Source organism: Rhinoraja longicauda, chromosome 8, assembly GCF_053455715.1.
Source record: "Rhinoraja longicauda isolate Sanriku21f chromosome 8, sRhiLon1.1, whole genome shotgun sequence".
Lineage (NCBI taxonomy): Eukaryota > Metazoa > Chordata > Chondrichthyes > Rajiformes > Arhynchobatidae > Rhinoraja > Rhinoraja longicauda.
Genome location: NC_135960.1, coordinates 34,431,919 through 34,454,232, shown reverse-complemented (window position 1 = coordinate 34,454,232; position 22,314 = coordinate 34,431,919). Strand labels below are relative to the sequence as shown.

At 47.4% G+C, this 22,314-nt stretch overlaps 1 protein-coding gene across 1 annotated transcript in view; it reads left to right on the top strand.

Moving 5' to 3' along the window:
* The window catches only part of LOC144596358 (uncharacterized), a 126,843-nt gene that overhangs the window by 41,176 nt on the left and 63,353 nt on the right, over positions 1-22,314 (top strand). The window contains 8 exon segments of the mRNA XM_078404615.1: positions 1,524-1,656; positions 9,591-9,676; positions 11,145-11,171; positions 13,459-13,638; positions 16,242-16,268; positions 17,234-17,296; positions 20,713-20,799; positions 21,992-22,045. Coding sequence (XP_078260741.1) covers positions 1,524-1,656; positions 9,591-9,676; positions 11,145-11,171; positions 13,459-13,638; positions 16,242-16,268; positions 17,234-17,296; positions 20,713-20,799; positions 21,992-22,045 — 657 coding nt within the window.

Genomic DNA, 22,314 nt, shown 5'->3' with positions numbered 1-22,314 from the left:
ATACTGAAAGGTTCTGGGTACTACTTTGTATTCCCCCATCAATACCAATATATCTTTGGGGCACATTGTTTTGTTTAGTTTAGAGATACAGCATGGAAACAGACCATTCAGCCCACCGAGTCCACGCTAACTCACAATACACGCACACTGACACTATCCTACCCACACTAGAGACAATTTACATTTATACTAAGCCAAAGTACAGCCCTCCACTCACTCTGCAAAACCCCGACTTTAATTTAATACAGCACTCCACTCACTCTGCAGCAACCCCCACTTTAATTTACCATCTGCTTGCCTGCCTCCATCCGACCCCAATCCCCACACTTGCCGGGTGTTCACCATCCCCCCTGACCTCCCACTTTCTGATACCGAACGGTCGGCCCTCAGCAGAGGCCTCACCTTTGTTCCCCTCCGCCTCCACCTCAACGAGTTCCGGGTCCGCCACGATGTGGAGCTCTTCTTCCGTCGCCTCCGCATCCGGGCCTTTTTCCATGGGAAGGAGTCCTCACCACCCAGTGATGGCCCCTTCTCCCATCTCCAGCGAAACCCCTTCTCTTGGACTCCCCCGGTTGGCCATCTACCTTCACTAGACCTTTTCATTTCCAACTGCCGGCCTGACATCAACCGCCTCAAATTCTCCACTCCCCTGACTTACTCTTAACCTCTCCCCTCCTGAACGTACAGCCCTCCATTCACTCTGCAGCAACCCCGACTTTAATTTTGAAGAAGGGTCTCGACCTGAAACGTCACCCATTCCTTTTCTCCTGAGATGCTGCCTGACCCACTGAGTTACTCCAGCATTTTGTGTCTACCTTCGATTTGAACCAGCATCTGCAGTTATTTTCCTACACATTTATACTAAGCCAATTAGCTTATAAACCTTTACGTCTTTGGAGCGTGGAAACCAGAGATCCTGGCAAAAACCCATGCAGGTCAAGTGGCACAGTCAGCACCCATGGTCAGGATCGAACCTGGGTCTCTGGTGCTGTAAGGCAGCAACTCTACCGCTGCACCACCATGCCTCCCTCTAATTAAGGAGCATTAGCTCCATAACATTGTCCAAGGGTCCATATAAGCACAGGCTGGTAATGATGGACTATACCCAGTTGGCCCATGATGATAATGGCCCTCCTGTGCCATCACGGACCCTGTGGTGAATGTGCGGCTGCAGTGACCATGAGATGATGTGTTGTTCGACATGTGGCCACTCCAATGAAGGACCAGCAATGTAGATCATGTTGGGTATTAACGTGGCAGGATGGGGAGCTGGGACGGAGCTGGTGGTGTGGCCCTGAGGCTGCTGCTCTCAGCCGTACGAGGAGTGAGGGTCTTTGGTGCTAGAGGTTTGAGTGTCCCCGGTGTTTCCTCTCTTTGATGCACACTACAGTCAAATAAGCCCAGCAATGTAAGGGTTTTGCCCGGTGTTGGTTTATTTGCATCCGCTCCATCACGTGAAGGGAGGTGCACTTTACACTCCTTTCCCACGTTCCTTCCCTGAAACGAGTCTCGGCTTTCCGCAGGTGACCCCTCCTTCCTATCAACCTCTGGAGCACCCACCCATTCACCCTCCTCCCACTGGCAGAGAGACACCCCTGCCATTGCGCCCTGCCGAGGAGACCAGCAAATGGACAGCCAAGCCCGCGGCGGGAGGAGGTAGGACGTCTTCCTCTGGTCTGGTGCTCTATCTCCACCTGACAACTTCATGTGCTTATATTATATGCGTGAGTGCATTTGTGGTAATGCACACGTGTGAGATATTTGAGTGTGTGTGCACATTTGTATGCAGCATGTATATATGTGTGCGTGTATTTGTTTATGCACGTGTGTGTGTGTATGTGTGTTACGCCTGTGTGCAGTGCACGTTTATTTAGTTTAGTTTAGTTTATTGTCACGTGTACCAAGCTTTTGTTGCATACCAACCAGTTAGCAGAAAGACAAAACGTGATTACAGTTGAGCTATTTACATTGTAGAGATACATGATAAGGGAATAACTTTTAGTGCAAGGTAAAGCCAGCAAAGTCCGATCAAGGATAGTCTGAGGGTCACCAATGGGGTAGATAATAGTTCAGCACTGTGTGTGTGCATGTTGGAGGATGTGTGTGTACGTCCATGTGAACGTGTGCACGGGTACATGTCAGTATACATGTTGTCACTGTGTGTGTACGTGCGTATGCATGCATGTTGTCTCCATATTTGCACGTGCATGTGTGTTGGAACTTACCCTGCCTCAGCAAATAGCTTTGAGTCATATTTCACAGAAATGCTGACCATCAAGCATCCATTTAAATATTTATTCTCCCCACATTCCCATCAACTCTTCCCCCCATCCCCCGCCAGATTCAACCCCTACTGGCTGAATACATACTGGATGACCAACCTACCGGCATCTGCTGCTGAACTCTGGTTTCTGCCTTCATCACCTTCATGTCTGACAATTGCACTCCCTCAAGAAGCAGCATCTTCCATTCGATCCATTGTGAACCAAAGGACACCCAACACTGAGCTCTCCAGGTCCCTGCTCCCTATTACTCCAGTGCTCACTGACCCACTGAGAAGCCAGTCAGGTGTTGCACCCTCTATGGGTTTCCTGTTCCCTGTACAGTCCTGCAACCCACATCAGTCCCAGCCTCGCCGCCGTTGGCTCGATGGTCAGTAACCTCACGTAAGCTCTGGAAGTCTCAGAACAAACCTTCCCACCTAGTTCTCCGCCCCTATCACTCCTTAAACCTTGCAACTGCTGCACAGACCCGGGTGCCGCTTACCACAAACTTCACATACACACTGCGTCCCGCTGTGTGAGGTCCTGAGGCAGGAATGGCCCAGGTCTGTTCTAAAGATCAGGTGAAACAAGAGCTGTGTGAACCTGGAGCTGCGGTCTTGAGCACCCACAGGGCTTGCAACTCTGGAATTGTCTTGAAGTTTCAGGGGATTACGGATTAATCGCGTGATAATTCCTGACTGCTCGAGACATTCTTTGGATGAGTTCCCCAATGTCTCTCAGTTTTGTTCAATGTTAGAAACAAGGAACAGAAGACCTCCAGAGATTCTGCTTGACCCGCTGAGTTCCTTCAGTACTTTTGTGTTTTTTTTTTGTTCAATGTTATTCTTTCTAAAGCTCACATTCCCTCTCACTCTGGGGAGAACAAGACAGTATTTGCATAGCAAGATCACAGATGTGCAAACATAATCATGTCCAGATTATCCGCTTTCTGGTGTTGTTGAGGGATAATTGCCCAGATCACTGGGTAAAATCTCCTTTATTATTCGAATATATCACCATATTCTGTTCATTTGGAAAGCACAGCAGCTGACCATTTAACATTGCAACCAAAACTTGAAAAGACCTGACTGTCATGCCTCAAAGCATGACCTGATGGGTCAAAGACATGTATGTGGCCACTTCACACCGCCTCGTATTGTGCTGGGAGGCCGGCTGTGGATTGGCTGCTGGGAGGCCGGGAGCTAATTGGCCACTGGATGGCTGGCAGGAGATTGGCTGCTGGGAGACTGGCAATTGATTGGATCTAGGGAGGGTGACAATGATTGGCTGCCAGGAGGCTGGTAGCCGATTGGCTTCTTTGGTTGGCAGCTGATTGACTGCTGGAAGGTTGACAGCAGATTGGCTGACAATGATTGACTCCAGGGAGGCCGACAATGATTGGCTGCCCTAGGAAGTTGGCTGTGGATTGGTTGAAAATTATTGGCTCCAGGGAGGCCGACAATGATTGGTTGCTGGGAGGCTGGCAGCTGATTGGCTAGATGCTGATTGGTTGTAGGGATCCTGGCATCAGATTGGCAGCTAGAAAATGATTGGTTGCCCGAAGACTGGTGGTGTAGGATGTTTGATTGCATCCGTGTTGGTCAAATATTGGAACATTTGCAGTGACCTGCTTCATTTAGCTGGATTATCGAAAGGACAGTTGTGTTCAGTCAGCTGCTCCAGATCCCAAGAATTAAAAGATTACTTTTAAAAACAAGCAATTTCCTTCCATGGATTATAGTGGATTAGGTGGGAATGGATTTTAGATTTCTTTCTTTCTCCTTCCATTCTATTTGACTTTCTCTATCAAGCATTTCTCTGTCTCTCTCTCCCTCACATCCTGTCTCCTCTCTCCCCCATTTGTCTCTCCCCTCTCTTCCGTTCCCCCCCTTCCAGGTTCCTCCCCCTCTTTCCCTCGTTCTCCATTTCTCTCTCCTACCTCTCTCTCCCTCTCTTTCACCATTACTTCTTGCTCTCCCCACCCTCTCTACACAATTTGTCTCACTTCTGCCTACCCTCTCTAGATCCCCCTCCCCCTTTCTCTCTCTTTTTCCCTCTTTCACATCTCTCTATTTGCCCCCTCACATCTCTCACTCTATCTCTCCTTCTATCGTGTTCCCTCTCTCCCTCTACTTTCTCTCTCTCTCTCTCTCTCTCTCTCTCTCTCTCTCTCTCTCTCTCTCTCTCTCTCTCTCTCTCTCTCTCTCTCTCTCTCTCTCTCTCTCCCTCTCTCCCTCTCTCCCCTCTCTTCTCTCTTCTCTCTCTTCTTTTTCTCTCTCTTCTTTCTCTTCTCTTCTCTCACTTCTCTCTCTCTCTCTCTCTATCATCTCCCTCTTGCTTTCTATGAAACATCAAGCTCAAGCCTAATCTTGGAGTTCATAGATCCCTTTGCCTATTTCCATGACATCTCCAGGTGAATGTGTAGAAAGGAACTGCAGCTGCTGGTATATACCAAATAGAGACACAAAGTGCAAGAGTAATTCAATGGGTCAGGCAGCATCACTGAGGAAAAAGGATGGATGATGCTTTTGGTGTGGACTCTTCTTCCCGACCCGAAACGTCACCATCCCTTTTCTCCAAAGATGCTGCCTGACCCGCTGAGTTACTCCAGCACTTTGCGTCCATCTCCTGGTGAATGTTCAGTTGTAATCCTCAACCAAGTTGCTAGATCAGATTACCTGATTTTGCTTTCTGTGGGATCTGTTCATTGTTGTGTTTCCTTGATTACAGCATAGAGTGTGTTTCTGGTTGGTTGTGAAGATGATCAGGACATCCTGAGGTGATGGAAGGAGTCTCACATATGTAGGTCTTTCTCTGCACTGAATATCGAGGATCTTCAAGTAGTGAAAACAACAGCCACCTCCATTTAGAGAGTGTCTTTCATGTAGCAAAGGTTTCCACGATTCCTGGGCGTTATGTGGAGATTTTGAGACAGCTGAGCTGAGGCTTGGTGTCGGAGAGGCTTTAACGGGGAGGGAGAGGCGGAGAGCAATGGGGAGAGAATTCCAAAGTATGGGTGAAACCACGGCCTGTGTCACAGCAGTCACAGAGAGATGAGGGATATAACTTGCTCTGGAGTACATCTATTTCAGTATGATATAAAGGAGGCCATTCGGCCATACTAACTCTCAGAGCAATTCCAGTCATCACTGATTATCCTATAACCTAGACTTCTCTGCCACACTGCTCCTCCTGCCGCTCGCCTAAACACAATGATCAATTTACAAGCGGCCAATCATCCTACCGGCATGTTAGAGGAAACCGGTGCACACGGATGAAAAACATGCAGTCTCAGGGAGAACATGTAAACTCCACAGACAGTACCTGAAACTGTAATTGAACCCAGGTCACTGAGGCTATGGCATTAACTGCTGGCCCCCTGTAAGGTTGGGGGGAGATTACAAAGAGGGTTAACGTTGTGCACAGCAGCACAGAGAATAAATAATGTGCCAGGGATCTACAGCACATGGTGTCGCATGAAGAGAGCGAGCGTCTCAGCTGCTGCCTCTCAGAGCTGGACTCTGGGGTCTAGGTGCCATCCAGTGGCGGAACGATGAACTCTCTTGGCAGGCAGAGCAATGGTCACGGAGAGTGTATGCGGTGTGTGTATGTGAAAGCATTGCAGATTCTGTGTGAGTGAGTGAGAGAGAGTGTGCAAATATTGCACATTTGTGGCTGTGCAAACATTATATGTTTGTGTGGTATGCGGAACTCCTGCTTATGTGTGTGTGTACATTGCAAGTTTGTGTAGCATGTGAAAATGTTGCTTGTATGTGTGTGCTCTTACAATGTGTATGTGTGCACGTGCATGCGTGTTGCTCCATCAGCTTTCTAATATCAACTGAGTGCCAGGCAGGGCCAAGCACTGGGTGATGTCAGAATGGCTGCAGTTGGGGAGTTGTGTTGAGGGTGAAGGTGAACTGGATCAGTTTAGGTTTATTATTATCATGTGTATCGAGGTACAGTGAAAAGCTTTGTTTTGCATGCTATTAGAACAGATGAACATAATCAAGCCAAGCTGAAGTACAATCAGTAGATCATAGGGAAGATACAGAGTGCAGATTTACCGGTAGAAAATAAATTAATAAGAGTGATAGTTTTGGATGATAGTAGATACTCCTCTGGGATCAGAGGAATTCCACTGTGGAATTATTTGCCACAAAGGGCTGTGGAGGCCATCAGTGGATATTTTTAAGGCAGAGATAGATTAATAATTAGTACAGGTGTCAGAGGTTATGGGGAGAAGGCAGGAGAATGGGGTTAGGAGGGAGTGATAGATCAGCCATGATTGAATGGCGGAGTAGACGATGGGCCAAATGGCCTAATTCTACTCCTATCACTTATGACCTTATAACCTTATAATTAGCACACGGAGTCACCACAACAGCGCCAGCTTGCTCTGGTGGGGGTGATGGTAAGCTGTGTTGGTGATGGTGAGGGGATGAGGGTAATGGTGAGCAGGATGGGTGTGATGGTGAGCAGGGTTGGGGTGATGGTGCGTGGATTGGGGTGATGGTAAGCAGGTATGGGTGATTGTGAGAGGGAGGGGTGAAGGTGAGCAGGGTGGGGTGATTGTGAGAGGGTGGGGTAATGGTGAGCAGGGTGGGGTGATGGTGAGCACAGTGCTGGTGATGGTGAGCAGGGTGGGGTGATTGTGAGAGGGTGGGGTAATGGTGAGCAGGGTGGGGCTGGTGATGAGCAGGTGGGGTGATGGTGTGCAGGGTGGGGTCATTGTGCAAGGGTGGGGTAATGGTGAGCAGGGTGGGGTGATAGTGAGCACAGTGATGGTGAGCAGGGTGGGGTGATGATGAGTGGGGTGGGGCTGGTGATGAGCAGGGTAGGGTGATGGTGAGCACAGTGCTGATGATGGTGGGCAGGGTGGGGTGATGGTGAGTGGGGTGGAGTGATGGTGAGCAGGGTGGGGTGATGGTGAGCAGGGTGGGCTGGTGATGAGCAGGGTGGAGTGATGGTGAGCAGGGTGGGGTGATGGTGAGCAGGGTGGGGTGATGGTGAGCAGGGTGGGGTGATGGTGAGCAGGGTGGGGTGATGGTGAGCAGGGTGGAGTGATGGTGAGCAGGGTGGAGTGATGGTGAGCAGGGTGGGGTGATGGTGAGCAGGGTGGGGTGATGGTGAGCAGGGTGGAGTGATGGTGAGCAGGGTGGGGTGATGGTGAGCAGGGTGGGGTGATGGTGAGCAGGGTGGAGTGATGGTGAGCAGGGTGGAGTGATGGTGAGCAGGGTGGGGTGATGGTGAGCAGGGTGGGGTGATGGTGAGCAGGGTGCTGATGATGAGCAGGGTGCTGGTGATGGTGAGCAGGGTGGGGCTGGTGATGAGCAGGTTGGGGGTGATCGTGAGCAAGGTGGGAGAGATAGTGAATGGGCTGGGTGGGTTAGCCCAGAGGGCAGGAACCTGCCACAGTCAACACCAGCACCGAGCTGAGACAAGGCCAGCATGGACCCTGGCTGCATGGACTGACACTGGCTGCAGACTTTTTGGCCGACACACACTCGCTGAGTGACACATATACCAAGTGACACATTCAGACTGCAAAGCATAGACGACTGACTGACACACACCAACTGACACTACAATTTGCCTGACACTGTCATGCCGCATTGCACACCCAACTGCCTGACACACTCCTCAGCTGACATACTCACCGTCCACTATCATTGTCCAGCACACTCACTAATTGACACACTCTCTGCCTGATACACTCATTGCCTGTTACACTCATTGGTTGACAAACTCAACATGTAACATAGTCACTTGAGGCACATTTACTGCTTGACAAACTCACCGCCCAAAACACCCACCATCCATCACACATCATCCAATGCACTCGCCATCTGACACACTTCCCGTCTGACACACTCCCTATATTAGAAAAAGCATAGAAACATAGAAAATAGGTACAGGAGTAGGCCATTCGGCCCTTCAAGCCAGCACCACCATTCAATATCATGGCCGATCATCTGAAATCAGTACCCCGTTCCTGCTTTTCCCCCATATCCCTTGATTCCTTTAGCCCGAAGAGCTAAATCTAACTCTCTTGAAAACATCCAGTGAATTGGCTTCCACTGCCTTCTGTGGCAGAGAATTCAACAGATTCACAACTTTCTGGGTGAAAAAATCTTTCTTCATCTGTCCTAAATGGCCTACCCCTTAATCTTAAACTGTGAGCCCCCCCCTAACATTGGGATTTTTTTCCCTGCATCCTATCCTATTTTCCCTGTATCCTATTTTTCCCTGTCCTATCCTTTAAGAATTTTATATGTTTCTGTAAGATCCCCTCTCATCCTTCTAAATTCCAGTCAATACAACCCATTGGCCCATTCTTTCATCATATGTCAGTCCCGCCATCCTAGGAAATAACCTGGTGAACCTACGCTGCACTCCCTCAATAGCAATAATGTCCTTCCTCAAATTAGGAGATCAAAATTGCACATAATACTCCAGGTGCGGTCTCACTAGGGCCCTGTACAACTGCAGTCGGACCTCCTTGCTCCTAAATCAAATTCTCTCGCAATGAAGGCCAACATTCCATTAGCTTTCTTCACTGCCTGCTGTACCTACATGCTTACTTTCAGTGACTGATGTACAAGGACACCCAGGTCTCGTTGCGCCCCCCATTTTCCTAATCTGTGACCATTCAGATAATAATCTGCCTTCCTGTTCTTGCTACCAAAGTGGTTCACCTCACATTTATCCACATTATACTGCATCTGCCATGCATCTGCCCACTCACTCAACCTATCCAAGTCACCCTGCAGCACCATAGCATCCTCATCGCAGCTCACACTGCCAACCAGCTTTGAGTCATCCGCAAACTTGGATATGTCACATTTAATTCCCTCGTCTAAGTCGTTATTATATTGCAAATAACTGGGGTCCCAGCACCGAGCTTTGCGGCACCCCACTAGTCACTGTCTGTTATTCTGAAAAGGACTCGTTAATTCCTACTCTTTCCTTCCTTTTAGTAGTATTTCACACTTCCCATCTGACACACTCCCATCTGATACACTCACCATATTATACACTTCCCATCTGACACACTCACTATCTGACAAGCTCACCATCTGACCCATTCACCATCTGACACACTCCACATCTGATATATTCCCCATATTACACACTCCCCATCTTACAGTTTCCTGACACAGCCTCCCTCTTCCACAGAGCTGTATTCCGCTGATGGTGGAGGGGAGTCCTGGTTCCCAGTCACCATTCCTGCGGACTGGGTCCGCTGCCCACCCCCCTGTGTATCCCAGTGTAAAGTGACCGGTCCCTGACAGCTGCTCCCATCTTCTCTTTCCCTCCATGCAGGCGAGAGGAGGAACCAGGGGACGCTTGGCTCGAAGGAGGACAGCAGATTGAGCGTTGGTGTGGCCACCGCAGCCAGGGGAATGAAGGTACACAGTCGCAGCTGTAATGGCCTGAGCTATTGGTGATGGCCTTATACTTCCAGTGCCTACCACCAGAGGACAGACTGGAGCCACCTTCTCCAAGCCGTACCTTAGCCAAAGCCTTTAAATGCTCGCAGTAAACCCAGCACCTTAGCAACTGTTTCCAGGGACCGTCAGCAAAAGGAGCAACTTCCATTCCCCTCTCCCTCAAAATAATACTGGTCGGCATGAAACAGGTGGGCCGAAGGGCCTGTTTCCATGTTGTATGATTCATACAACCTTGAATAATGCAGCACTGAAGCAAGTCTTCGACCCACAATGCCCTGCTGAATGTGATTCCGAGTTAAACTCATCTCCTCTACCTGCACATGATCCATATCCAGCCATGCCCTGACTGTCCATGATTATTAAGGGGTTGGACATGTTAGAGGCAGGAAACATGTTCCCAATGTTGGGGGAGTCCAGAACCAGGGGCCACAGTTTAAGAATAAGGGGTAGGCCATTTAGAACAGAGATGAGGAAAAACTTTTTTAGTCAGAGAGTTGTGAATCTGTGGAATTCTCTGCCTCAGAGGGCAGTGGAGGCCAATTCTCTGAATACATTCAAGAGAGAGCTAGATAGAGCTCTTAAGGATAGCGGAGTCAGGGGGTATGGGGAGAAAGCAGGAACGGGGTACTGATTGAGAATGATCAGCCATGATCACATTGAATGGCGGTGCTGGCTCGAAGGGCCGAATGGCCTACTCCTGCACCTATTGTCTATTGTCTATTGCCTATCAAAAAGCCTCATAAACACTGCTATTGTATTTGCTTCCTTTGCCACAACTGCATCTGCTTCCATGGTCAGTGACCATTCGTGGGGAAACTATTTTTTGTGTTCTCCCTCCCCCCTCTGAAGAAATGGTTACCTTAATCCACAACTCAGATAGGGCCAATCTCTGAAGACCTCTGATCTAAGCAGCAGCCAGTCTACGGTTGGTCTCCCCCAGGCCCCTTGCCTGATCAGTGTGCCAGGACCCAGGCCATCGGTGCCACTTCACTAACCTGGCCCCGCCTCAGTTTCCATTCATCACAAACACACTGGATTTTCTTCTGAAAATCTGCTCTTTTTGAGCAGAGGACATAAATTGGATTCCCAGTTGCATTGTAGGAGATATCCTTTGGTTCGATTACTGCTTATTTTATTCCTCTGGTCACCAGTTTGTCCTTATTTACTCCTGCGATCACCTCATAATTTTCAATATTTTGAATTAATCTCCCCTGCTGAAATGTGGACACCACCCTCTCCATTAGCGATTCGGAAAAGCCCAACAGTTAATGAACGTGCTGGCAATTTTGACCTGGAACCACACCTCAGGTTGGCACTTTTGTGAGTTTACCCTAGGACTGATGTGTGTATGTGGCTGGGTGCTGGAAAAGGTAAATTGATGGGCTTGTGTTTCTGACGTGATTCTCATTTGCTTCCTCCTTTGCAGGGTGGCAAGGGTGATCCTGGAGAAAAGGTAACGTTAGAACGCTGATGGAACTTTACATTTTCCTGGAATTAACCATAAAATTTGGCCTTGGTGCCCATACAGTAGTCCTACCTTCTTGCGTTTCCCTTCACTCTACAGTTTTCTCCTTTTCCATTAACCATCTGATTTAGTTTTGCAAGTTAATGTTGAATTTATTTTATCCTCTCAGGACCAGCAAATTAACTTCTGCCTGTTCTCCTGTAAATAAAATAAAAACATACTCCAGACGCTGGAAATCTGACATAAACACAGAAGATGCTAGATACACTCAACAAGCCAGGTGGCATCAGTGGGGAGAGGAATAGAATCATAGAGGCATACTGCATGGAAACAGGCCCTTTAGCCCAACTTGTCCATGCTGACCAAGATACCCCATAGAGTTGACCTGAAACAAGAACACTGTTTCTCTCTCCATTGACTCTAGTTCATTTGCCCTTGATCTTAAATCCTATAGTTTTAACCACTTCCGCCAGGGGAACGATCTGTACTGATCAATATGATCCAAACCCCGTCATTCTTCGTGGTATGAACTTTGAATTTTACCAATTTCAGCAACCTGCTCTTCCCCGTTCCTTTCCCCATCCTACTGCTCCATCTAGGTCCTCTGTTCACCTTTCTGTCCCTATCCTCCCCTCACTCCATTGCCTAGATCTGTCACCCCTCCCCACCTAGCCCTACGTGCCCATCACACCTCCCTTATCTGGTTCCATTTATCACTCTCCAGCCTCTTTCTCCATCTTCTCCCTTCCCTTTCACCCCACATTGCTCCATCTGTCTCTGAACTCCATCCTCATCTGGTTTCACCTATTATCTACCAGCCACTCCCTCTCACCTCTATACACTGCCTGTCTCTCCTCTACACTTTCAGTCCTGAAGCCGAGTCGACCAGAATATGATTAATATGAACCTCCCATTCCCCACCACCCTTGTGAATTCCATTACCAGAATATTATAGTTTTCCAAGTGTCTGCCTATGGATAGAGCCATAGAGCTGTATAGCATGAAAACAGGCCCTTTGGCCCAAATTGCCGTTGCCATCTAAGTTGCCATTCTGGGCTAGTCACATTTGCTTGCCTTTGGCCCATGTTCCTCTGAACCTTCCCTGTCTATATATTTGTCATTTGAAAGTTGTAATTGTTTCTGCTTCCATAACTTCCTCTGACAGCTTGTTCCAGATATGGACTATCCTCTAAATGGAACATTTGCCCTTGAGGTCCTTCTTAAATCTCTCCCCTCTCACCTTAAGCCAATGCTACCTCGGGTTAGAATTCTCTGCGCTGGGAAAAAGACTGTGAGCATTCAATTTATCCATGCCCATCATGATCTGTATGCTTCAATAAGGTCAACGTTCGGCCTCCCACACGCTAAAGAAAAAGTCCCAGCCTATCCAGCATCTCTCTATAACTCAAACCCGCAAGCCCAGGTAGCATACATTTCTAGAAACTAGGAACTGTAGTTGTTGGTTGATAAAAAAATACGCAAAGTGCTGGTGTAACTCAGCGGGCCAGGCAGTATCTCTGAAGAACATGGATAGGTCATGTTTCGGGTCAGGATCCACAATCAGACTGAAGGATCATGACCCAAAACGCCATCCATCCATGTTATCCAGAGATGCTGCCTGACCCACTGAGTTACTCGAACACTTTGTGTCTTTATTTATCCTGGTGAATCTCTTTTGCACCAAATTAATGGCATCCTTTCTATAGCTGGGCGACCGGAACTGCACACAGTACTCCATGTGTGGCATTGCCAATGACTTGTACAGATGTAACATGACGTTCCAACTTTTGTACTCAATACCCTCCCCAATGAAGGCAAGTGTGCCACCCTGCCCACCTGAGCTGCCACTTTCAGGGAACCATGTACCTGTATTCCCAGATATCTCTGTTCCACGACATTCACCATTTACTGTCTAGGTCCTGCCCTGGATTGACATACATCCTTGTGCTCGCTGATCAATGCAGCCTCCCCCTCCACTAGATTTGCTTTCACAGTTTCCAGCCTCTGTGCCCTCACTCACCTTGAACAATGTAGCTTCCCTCTAGCGCCCCTGCAAGCTCTGCCCTCTGGCACCTGCCCGATTTTACTCACCAATGTTGATGGGCACAACCTGACATGGAATAATCCCCTTGCTCCCCCCTCTCCTTGAACCCAGTCACTTGGACCTAGCTTCCAGTTTCCTGCACCTGACAATCTCTGTGTCCTGACATAGATGCAGGAGTTGCAGCCGATCACCCAGCGAGGTATTGAATTTCTCTCCTCCTCGTAAAATTAGGGCACCGCTGGATTTGGATATCGAGGACCCAAGGGAGAAAAAGGAGACCCAGGTGTCCCGGGGGCCCCTGGTCCCCTCGCGACCATCCGGGAACGGGGCGATGGCGTTGCAGTGGAGCAGAAATTTGGCCTCCCAGGTCCTTCAGGGCCCCCTGGACATCCCGGGAGAGATGGGGAGCCGGTGAGTAGCGATCATTCAGCCTGAGTGCGTGTGTGTGTTTTCATTGTGACATAATTTGAGTAAAGCACAGGCTTTGTATTGCATCTAACAAGGCCCAGAGACCATTCGGAAGTTTAGTTTTTAGATTTGTTTAGCGATACAGTGCTGAAACAGGCCCTTTGGCCCACCGAGTCCACGTCAACCAACGATCTCTGCACACTAACACTCTGCTACACATGAGGGACAATTTACAATTTTACCAAGCCTACAAACCTGTACGTCTTTGGTGTGTTGGAGGAAACCGGAGCACCCGGAGAAAACCCCATGCAGGTCACAGGGAGAGCGTACATACTCCATACTGACAGCATCCATAGTCAGGTTCGAACCCAGGTCTCTGGTGCTGTAAGGCAGCAACCCTACTGCTGCACCACTACCGTGCTGCCCATTTGGGTGCATGTTTGCATACAAATTCAGCTCAGTTGATCTGTAATGTCCCAGATAATCTCCCTCCCACCTATCGCACCAGGTCACCTTCTTCTGTCATTATATCCAGCCTCTCCTCAAAGACATTGAATTTTGCATCAACTATTCCATGAGTTAACAGCTTCAGAGTCTCTGGATACAGAGTTTCCTGACATTCTCATTGCATTTATTAGTGACTATTGCTGCCGGTTTTCATTTCCCCGGCATGGTAACATCTGGCGTGTCAAATCCTTTCATCAAATCCTTTCAGCTCTGCTTCCATCTCCTGTCTCAGAGAATCATAATTTCCCACATTGAAGTCCAAATGCCAACCTTTTGCCCAATCACCACGTATTTTTGTATCCAATTGTAGAATCCGAATATTCTTATCCTCGCATGCCTTCCCACCTATTTTTGATGGTGTCAGAAAACATGGATAATTTAACACTGTTTATGATCAAACAACCCTTTTCCCTCGTTTGATCTAATTTTTGTGAACACTTTCATTTCTGAATAAACTATTCTGTTCAGCGAAGATAGACACAAAATGCTGGACCAACTCAGCGGGACAGGCAGCATCTCTGGAGAGAAGGAATGAATGATGTTTCGGGTCGCGACCCTTCTTCAGACTGATGTCAGGGGAGAGGGAGGTACATAGATAAGGAAGTGTATAGATAAGGAAGTGTAAGATGTGAAAACAGGACATCGGGAATGAAGATTAAGGAACATGTAGAATAGATCATTGTTAGTTGGGAGAAGGTAACAACAAAGCAAACAAAGATAAAATGTAATGGGAGACAGCTTGACTGGTCGGAGAACGGGAAAGGAGGAGGGATGGAGAGGGAAGGAAAGCAAGGGCTACTTGAAGTTAGAGAAGTCAATGTTCATACCGCTGGGGTGTAAACTGCCCAAGCGAAATATGAGGTGCTGTTCCTCCAATTTGCGCTGGGCCTCACTCTGACAATGGAGGAGGACAGAAAGGTCAGTGTGGGAATGGGAGGGGGAATTAAAGCGTTTAGCAACTGGGCGATCAGGTAGGATTAGGTGGACTGAGCAGGGGTTTTCAGCGAAATGATCGCCGAGCCTGCGCTTGGTCTCGCCGATATACAGGAGTCTACACCTGGAACAGCAGATACAGTAGATGAGGTTGGAGGAGATACAAGTGAACCTCTGCCTCACCTGAAAAGTGAAAGAAAAATTCCTTGTCTCCAGAGATGCTGCCTGTCCCGCTGAGTGACTCCAGCATTTTGCATCTATTTTCGATTTAAACCAGCATCTGCAGTTCCTTCCTACATATTCTGTTCAGTGAACAATTGGAGTATCAACCTGGGTACTTGGGTCTGTGGACCTCAAAAAGATAACCATAGATGATGGAAATCTAAAATTAAAACAGAAAATGCTGGAAATATCATTGTATAGTGCCAAAAATCTTTTTCATTACACTGTCCACCTATGACATGACTTTCAGGGACTATGAACGTGGACTACTAGATTCCTCTGCTTTGCATGAAAAATTTGTGGCATATTCACATAGTGTTAAATTGCAAGTGAATGTAAAAGTACCTTCAAAAGTCAGGAATGTTTGGGACAACGGAACAGTGAAATACACTGGTATAGTGTATGACTAGTTAATGCCTTATTCTGTTTGTGTGACCGAATATTCTATGACTAAAGTTTATTTTAGAGTCAAGATATTTCTTCCTCATTGGTCTTGCAGTGAAGGTCAGCTAGGCTGATGACATAATTGTCCTCTTCCATTGGCATCATGGGAGTGTGGAGCTCCGGCCAATCCGGCGGCTCGGTGTGGTGGCTCCCCGGCCCTTGGGCAGTGCCTGGCCAGACCCTCCACACCTTCCATTGCGACCCCCAATGCCGTGTGGATTGGGCCTAGTCATTGACTAAAGTGCCTGTGGGTAAACTGACAAGCTTGTAACACATAAAGCTCGCTCTGTGTGGATAATTGGATTTTGTTCAATAAACCTTTCCTTCCGGGGACTTGAATGGGTGAGAGACACACACCAAATGGTATCCTCTTGCTCCAGGGTTTGAGTGCTTAAGGCCTACGTGTCTGCGGGTGGGTTCACACACTTATATGTCAGCCCGGCAATGTAGAATGTAGAGTGTATTGGGACACTGAATTGCTACATCTGTCTTTGTTACAGGGTGATCCTGGTGAAGATGGGAAATCGGTGAGTCACTCAGTTTATTTTATTAATGTGCCTGCTTGTGTCTGTCCTTGTATCTGTATGTGTGTGCACAATAGTCTAATATACTGTAGTCTAAGATCTAGCACCTACCCCCTTGTTTTTATATTCCTTGCTTCTAAGTATTCATGGTTTCCCGTCTTCATGTTTTATTATCTAACTGATGTGCACTTGCACCATTAAAAGTTCTCGAGGCATTGTCACATAGTGGTACAGCACAGAAGCTGACCCTTCTGTCCATTAGGTCCATGCCAACCTTTCTGCCCATCTACACTAATCTCGTGGAACTGCACAGCTAGGAAAAGGCCCAATGACTCACTAAATCAGCGGCAACCATGATGCCAAATTAAACTAATCCATTTGCCTGCACATGGCCCTTATCTCTCTAATTCCTGGCCTTTACCCCTCTAATCTCTCTTTATTTGTCTGCTTAAATGCCTTTTAAATATTGGTATTCTCTCTTCTACCACTTCCTTTGGCAGCTCATTCCAGGTATCTACCACTCTCTGCGCAAAAAAACATGCCCGGCAGATTTGCCTTAAACTTTCCTCTTCTGACTTTAATGTTCTGCCGTCTCATATTTGTCATTCCCCTCTGGTGACCAGAACTGCATATAATACTCCAAAGTTAAATAACCAACAATTTATGGAACTGCAACATGAATTCCAGACTTTTATAATCAATGCCCCAACCGATGAAGGCAAGCATGCTGGATGCTTTCTTTATCACCCTCTCTACTTAGGTTGCCACTTTTAGGAAGCTCTGGACTTGTATTGCAAGATGCCTTTGAGTATCAATACACCTAAGGGTCATTTACTGGATACTTTCCTCTTGCATTTTTTCTCCCAAAATGCTGCACCACTCACTTGTCCGGATTTTTATGTCAAATGTCAATAGGGGCAAGTGGATGTTTAATATAATCTAGTTTTGCTTTCCTTTCCTTTCTTTAGGGTGAGGTTGGTCCTCAAGGTTTCCCAGGAGCTCCCGGTGACCATGGTCCTAAAGGAGATAGGGTGAGGGTGTGATAAGGTTAACTTTTACCTTTGACTTTTTTTTTCCTGGAGTTCTTTGCTGTTATGCAGAGGAGGGAAATTCAACAAAAGGAGGGAAATTCAACAAAATCTAGAAGGGCCACATACTAAAACAGATGATAATTTAACTCAAATTTGTCTGGAGTTTAAGTTAATCAGGGAGGAGAGGGTTCAAAATTCCAAGACACTCTGTTTCCGATGATGCTTCTGAGTGGCCTGTCTGTAATATCTTACCATAAATTCTCCAGCTGCTGTGATGGGATTTGAACTCAAGCCTCCAACTCACTAGGAGCTGGCTGCTTGATTAGCAGTCTAGTAATGCCACTGTGCAACCCGACCCGATAAACCTGAAGTTCACTCACCAGCAAGTGCAGCCAAATGTGTTACCTGAAAAGACTCAGCAGGTCTGGCAGCACCTGAGGAGAGAGATACTGAGTTAATGTTTCACCAAAAGTTAACTCAATTTCTCTCTCCGCAGTTTTTATTTCAGATTTCCAGCATCTGTGTTTCTGATTTTCATTTACTCTTGCATCAATCTGACGTGAAGCACAGTACCTGTGCTCATTAACAAGGACAAGTTCCTGATGATCTTGCACCTCAGGGGGGCAAGAAGCGAGGACTAATGAACAGGAGGCATGAGTTCAAATCCCACCAGGGCCATGAGGGAAATGAAGTTAAGGATTTCCAACAAAAACTGACATAAAGGCACAGGTGACAGGCGACAGAGATGTGATCAAGCAGTCCCATCTGACTCATCTAATTTACTAAACAATTGGCTTGCTCAGGAGATAGGCAACGTGACTAATAAGCGCAAGGGTAATATGGGGCCATAGATGATTGGATCAACTATTGAACTATTATTATTACTCTTATTGTTTGTTTTTATACACACACACACACACACACACACACACACACACACACACACACACACACACACACACACACACACACACACACACACACACACACACATATACACCGATCAGCCAAAACATTATGAGCAACCTGCCTAATATGCTGTTGGCCCTCCGTGTGCCGCCAAAACAGCACCGACACGCCAAGGCATGGACTCTACAAGACCCCTGAAGGTGTCCTGTGGTATCTAGCACCAAAACATTAGCAGCAGATCCTTCAAGTCCTGTAAGTTGCGAGGTGGAGCCACCGTGGATTGGACTTGTCGATCCAGCACATCCCACAGATGCTCAATCGGAGTATCTGGAGAATTTGGAGGCCAGGGCAACACCGTGAACACTTCATCATGTTCCTCAAACTATTCTCAAACAATGTGCGCAGTGTGGCAGGGCACATTATCCTGTTGAAAGAGGCCACTGCCATCAGGGAATACCATTGCCATGAAGTGGTGTACCTGGTCTGCAACAATGTTTAGACAATTGACAATAGACAATAGGTGCAGGAGTAGGCCATTCGGCCCTTCCAGCCAGCACCACCATTCAATATGATCATGGCTGATCATTCTCAATCAGTACCCCCGTTCCTGCCTTCTCCCCATACCCCCTGACTCCGGTATCCTTAAGAGCTCTATCTAGCTCTCTCTTGAATGCATTCAGAGAATTGGCCTCCACTGCCTTCTGAGGCAGAGAATTCCACAGATTTACAACTCTCTGACTGAAAAAGTTTTTCCTCATCTCCTTTTCTAAATGGCCTACCCCTTATTCTTAAACTGGGAACATGTTTCCTGCCTCTAACGTGTCCAAACCCTTAATAATCTTATATGTTTCGATAAGATCCCCTCTCATCCATCTAAACTCCAGTGTATACAAGCCTAGTCGCCCCAGTCTTTCAACATACGACAGTTCTGCCATTCCGGGAATTAACCTAGTAAACCTACGCTGCAAGCCCTCAATAGCAAGAATATCCTTCCTCAAATTTGGAGACCAAAACTGCACACAATACTCCAGGTGCGGTCTCACTAGGGCCCTGTACAACTGCAGAAGGACCTCTTTGCTCCTATACTCAACTCCTCTTGTTATGAAGGCCAACATTCCATTGGCTTTCTTCACTGCCTGCTGTATCTGCATGCTTCCTTTCAGTGACTGATGCACTTGGACACCCAGATCTCGTTGTACGTCCCCTTTTCCTAACTTGACACCATTCAGATAATAATCTGCCTTCCTATTCTTACCACCAAAGTGGATAACCTCACACTTATCCACATTAAACTGCATCTGCCATGCATCCACCCACTCACACAACCTGTCCAAGTCACCCTACAACCTCATAGCATCTTCCTCACAGTTCACACTACCACCCAGCTTTGTTTCATCTGCAAATTTGCTAATGGTTCTTTTAATCCCTTCATTCAAGTCATTAATGTATATTGTAAGGTGACACATGTCAAATTGACGTCCACATGAATGGTCAAACCCAGGGTTTCGCAGCAGAACTTTGCCTAAAGCATCACACTCCCTCCACTGGCTTGTTGTCTTCCCACAGTCGGTTCGGACCAAACGGGATAGCCTTCATTGTGTTCGCGCATCGATAAGCCTTGGGCGCCCAACACCCTGTCGCCGGTTTGTGGTTTGTCCCTCCTCGGACCACTGCCGGTAGGTACTCACGACTGCTGATTGGGAGCACCCCACAAGCCTTGCCGTTTCAGAGGTGTTCTGACCCAATCGTCTGGCTATAACAATTTGGTCCTTGTCAAAGTCGCTCAGGTCTTTACTCCTGCCCATTTCACCTGCGTTCAACACATCAACTTCAAGACCTGCCTGTTCACTTGCTGCCTAATATATCCCACCCCTTGACAGGTGCCATTGTAACAAGATAACCAATGTTATTCACTTCACCTGTCAGTGGTCATAATGTTTTGGCTGATTGGTGTATATATTTATTATGGTGTTTACAGTATTATGTTTACAGGATGTGTAGGAAAATAACTGCAGTTACTGGTACAAATCGAAGGTATAACAAAATGCTGGAGTAACTCAGCGGGTCAGGCAGCATCTCAGGAGAGACGGAATGGGTGACGTTTCGGGTCGAGATCCTTCTTCAGTCTGAAGAAGGATCTCGACCCGAAACGTCACCCATTCCTTCTCTCCTGAGATGCTGCCTGGCCCGCTGAGTTACTCCAGCATTTTGTGATACCTTCGTATTATGTTTACATATCTGTTTTGCTGATGCAAGTAAGAATTTCATTGTTCCGTTTGGGACATGACAATAAAATACTTGACTCTCTCTCGACTCTCAAATTAATAAAGAGACTACAGTCTGAAGTCTACAGTCAGTCTCAATGTGAAACGACACCTATTCGTGTTCTCCAGAGACGCTGCCTGACCCACTGAGTTACTCCAGTACTTTATGTCCTTTTATCCAATAAAGAGCCTGTGTTGGACGGGAGCATGTCAGAATGAATGCCTGACTTCTTGTCCTCACAGGGCGACACAGGGATTGGAATCGAAGGACCAAGAGGACCGCCCGGCCCCCCTGGACATCCTGGCCCCTCTTCCAAGACTGACAAACTCGTAAGTGAATATTCCCCATGAGGCTGAGATGGAAAGAAGGTTGAGAACCAAATCCATAAAGAGAATCACACATTTACACAGTGCCCTCCCTCCACATGTTCAGGATGTACTCGAAGACTCAGAGTTCTCTGAAATGCATTTATTGTGTGGTCACTGTTGTAATGTAAGCAGTGCAGTGGCAGATTTATGCACAGCAAGATCCCAAGGTGATTATATGAAAATAACTAAATAACATACGTTTAAGTGTTTTGGTTGAGGGCCATTTGTTGCAGATCCCTGTTCGGTCATAGAGTGATACAGCACAGAAACAGACCCTTCTGCTCACCAAGTCAGTGCTGTCCATTAAACACCCATTCACACAGATCCTACATTCATCGCATTTTTATTTCTCCACATTCCCAGTCCTCAGTCTTTGGGATGTGGGAGGGAACCAAAGTATCTGGAGGAAAGTCCACACAGCCATAGGGAGAATGTGCAACTGCACACAGACAGCACCTGAGGCCGGGATTGAACCCAGGTCTCTGGGGCCATGAGGTGGCAGCTCTACCATCTGTTCCACTGGGCCAAGCTATTCTCCAATCCCTCATTGACTTAGAATGCCCTGTTACCAGTGAGCTGCCCAGCCTTGATGCTCCCATCCCCACTAATGCAGCACTTACTGCACATGGATCCTGTGGCACGAATGTCCTTGCAGAAGCTGCCTCCAGTTGAGGTCCTGTACAGCACAGGGTCTTCCATGTGCTAATCCCTCTGGTGATGTGGATGGACAAGCCCTGCCCACAGAGATGCTAAAAGGCCTTTGGTGTCTGGCTAAGCCATGGACTCGGTGGGACAAAATCCTGTTTCTGTCCATTCTGTCTCCCTCATTCAGGTTGATTACCAAGCGCCTGTGTGTACCCTGGAGAAGGTAAAGCGGCTGTGATGTCCAATAACTTCACAAAAAAAAGCTGTCTGATAGCTTTTCCATTGCTTTAGCTGCATATTCTGCTCAGCCCTGCCGAACTCCCTATTGCTCTGTGCCTCTGAACACAGCAATTAACATCAAACCTTGGCCAGAGTGGGACTCGCAGATAAAAGAAAACCATGACTGCTGAGAAATAGTCAGCAGTTCGGGCGGTGTCTGTGGAGAGGGAAACAGTTAGTGTTTCAGATCTGATCTTTCTTCAAATGCATCCTTGTTCTTGTTTCCTAGACCTTTATCGACATGGAAGGATCGGGATTGGAAGGTGACGCGGAATTTCATCGGGTAGGGGCAACATCTCTGAACAGGATTGCGTGTTTCGGGAGAAAATGAAATGGTATTTTACAACCATGCTACTGAGGCCCTAGGCTAAGCGCTAACACTCCAAGGTGCCAATCAAAGGGATTGAATGGGAAATACTAACAAGCAAAGGACTTTGAGCAAGGGTGAACTTCCATGGTCTTTGAAATGCAGGATTTGTGGAAATGCAGGATTTAGAAACATAGAAACATAGAAAGCAAGTGCAGGAGTAGGTCATTCGGCCCTTTGAGCCA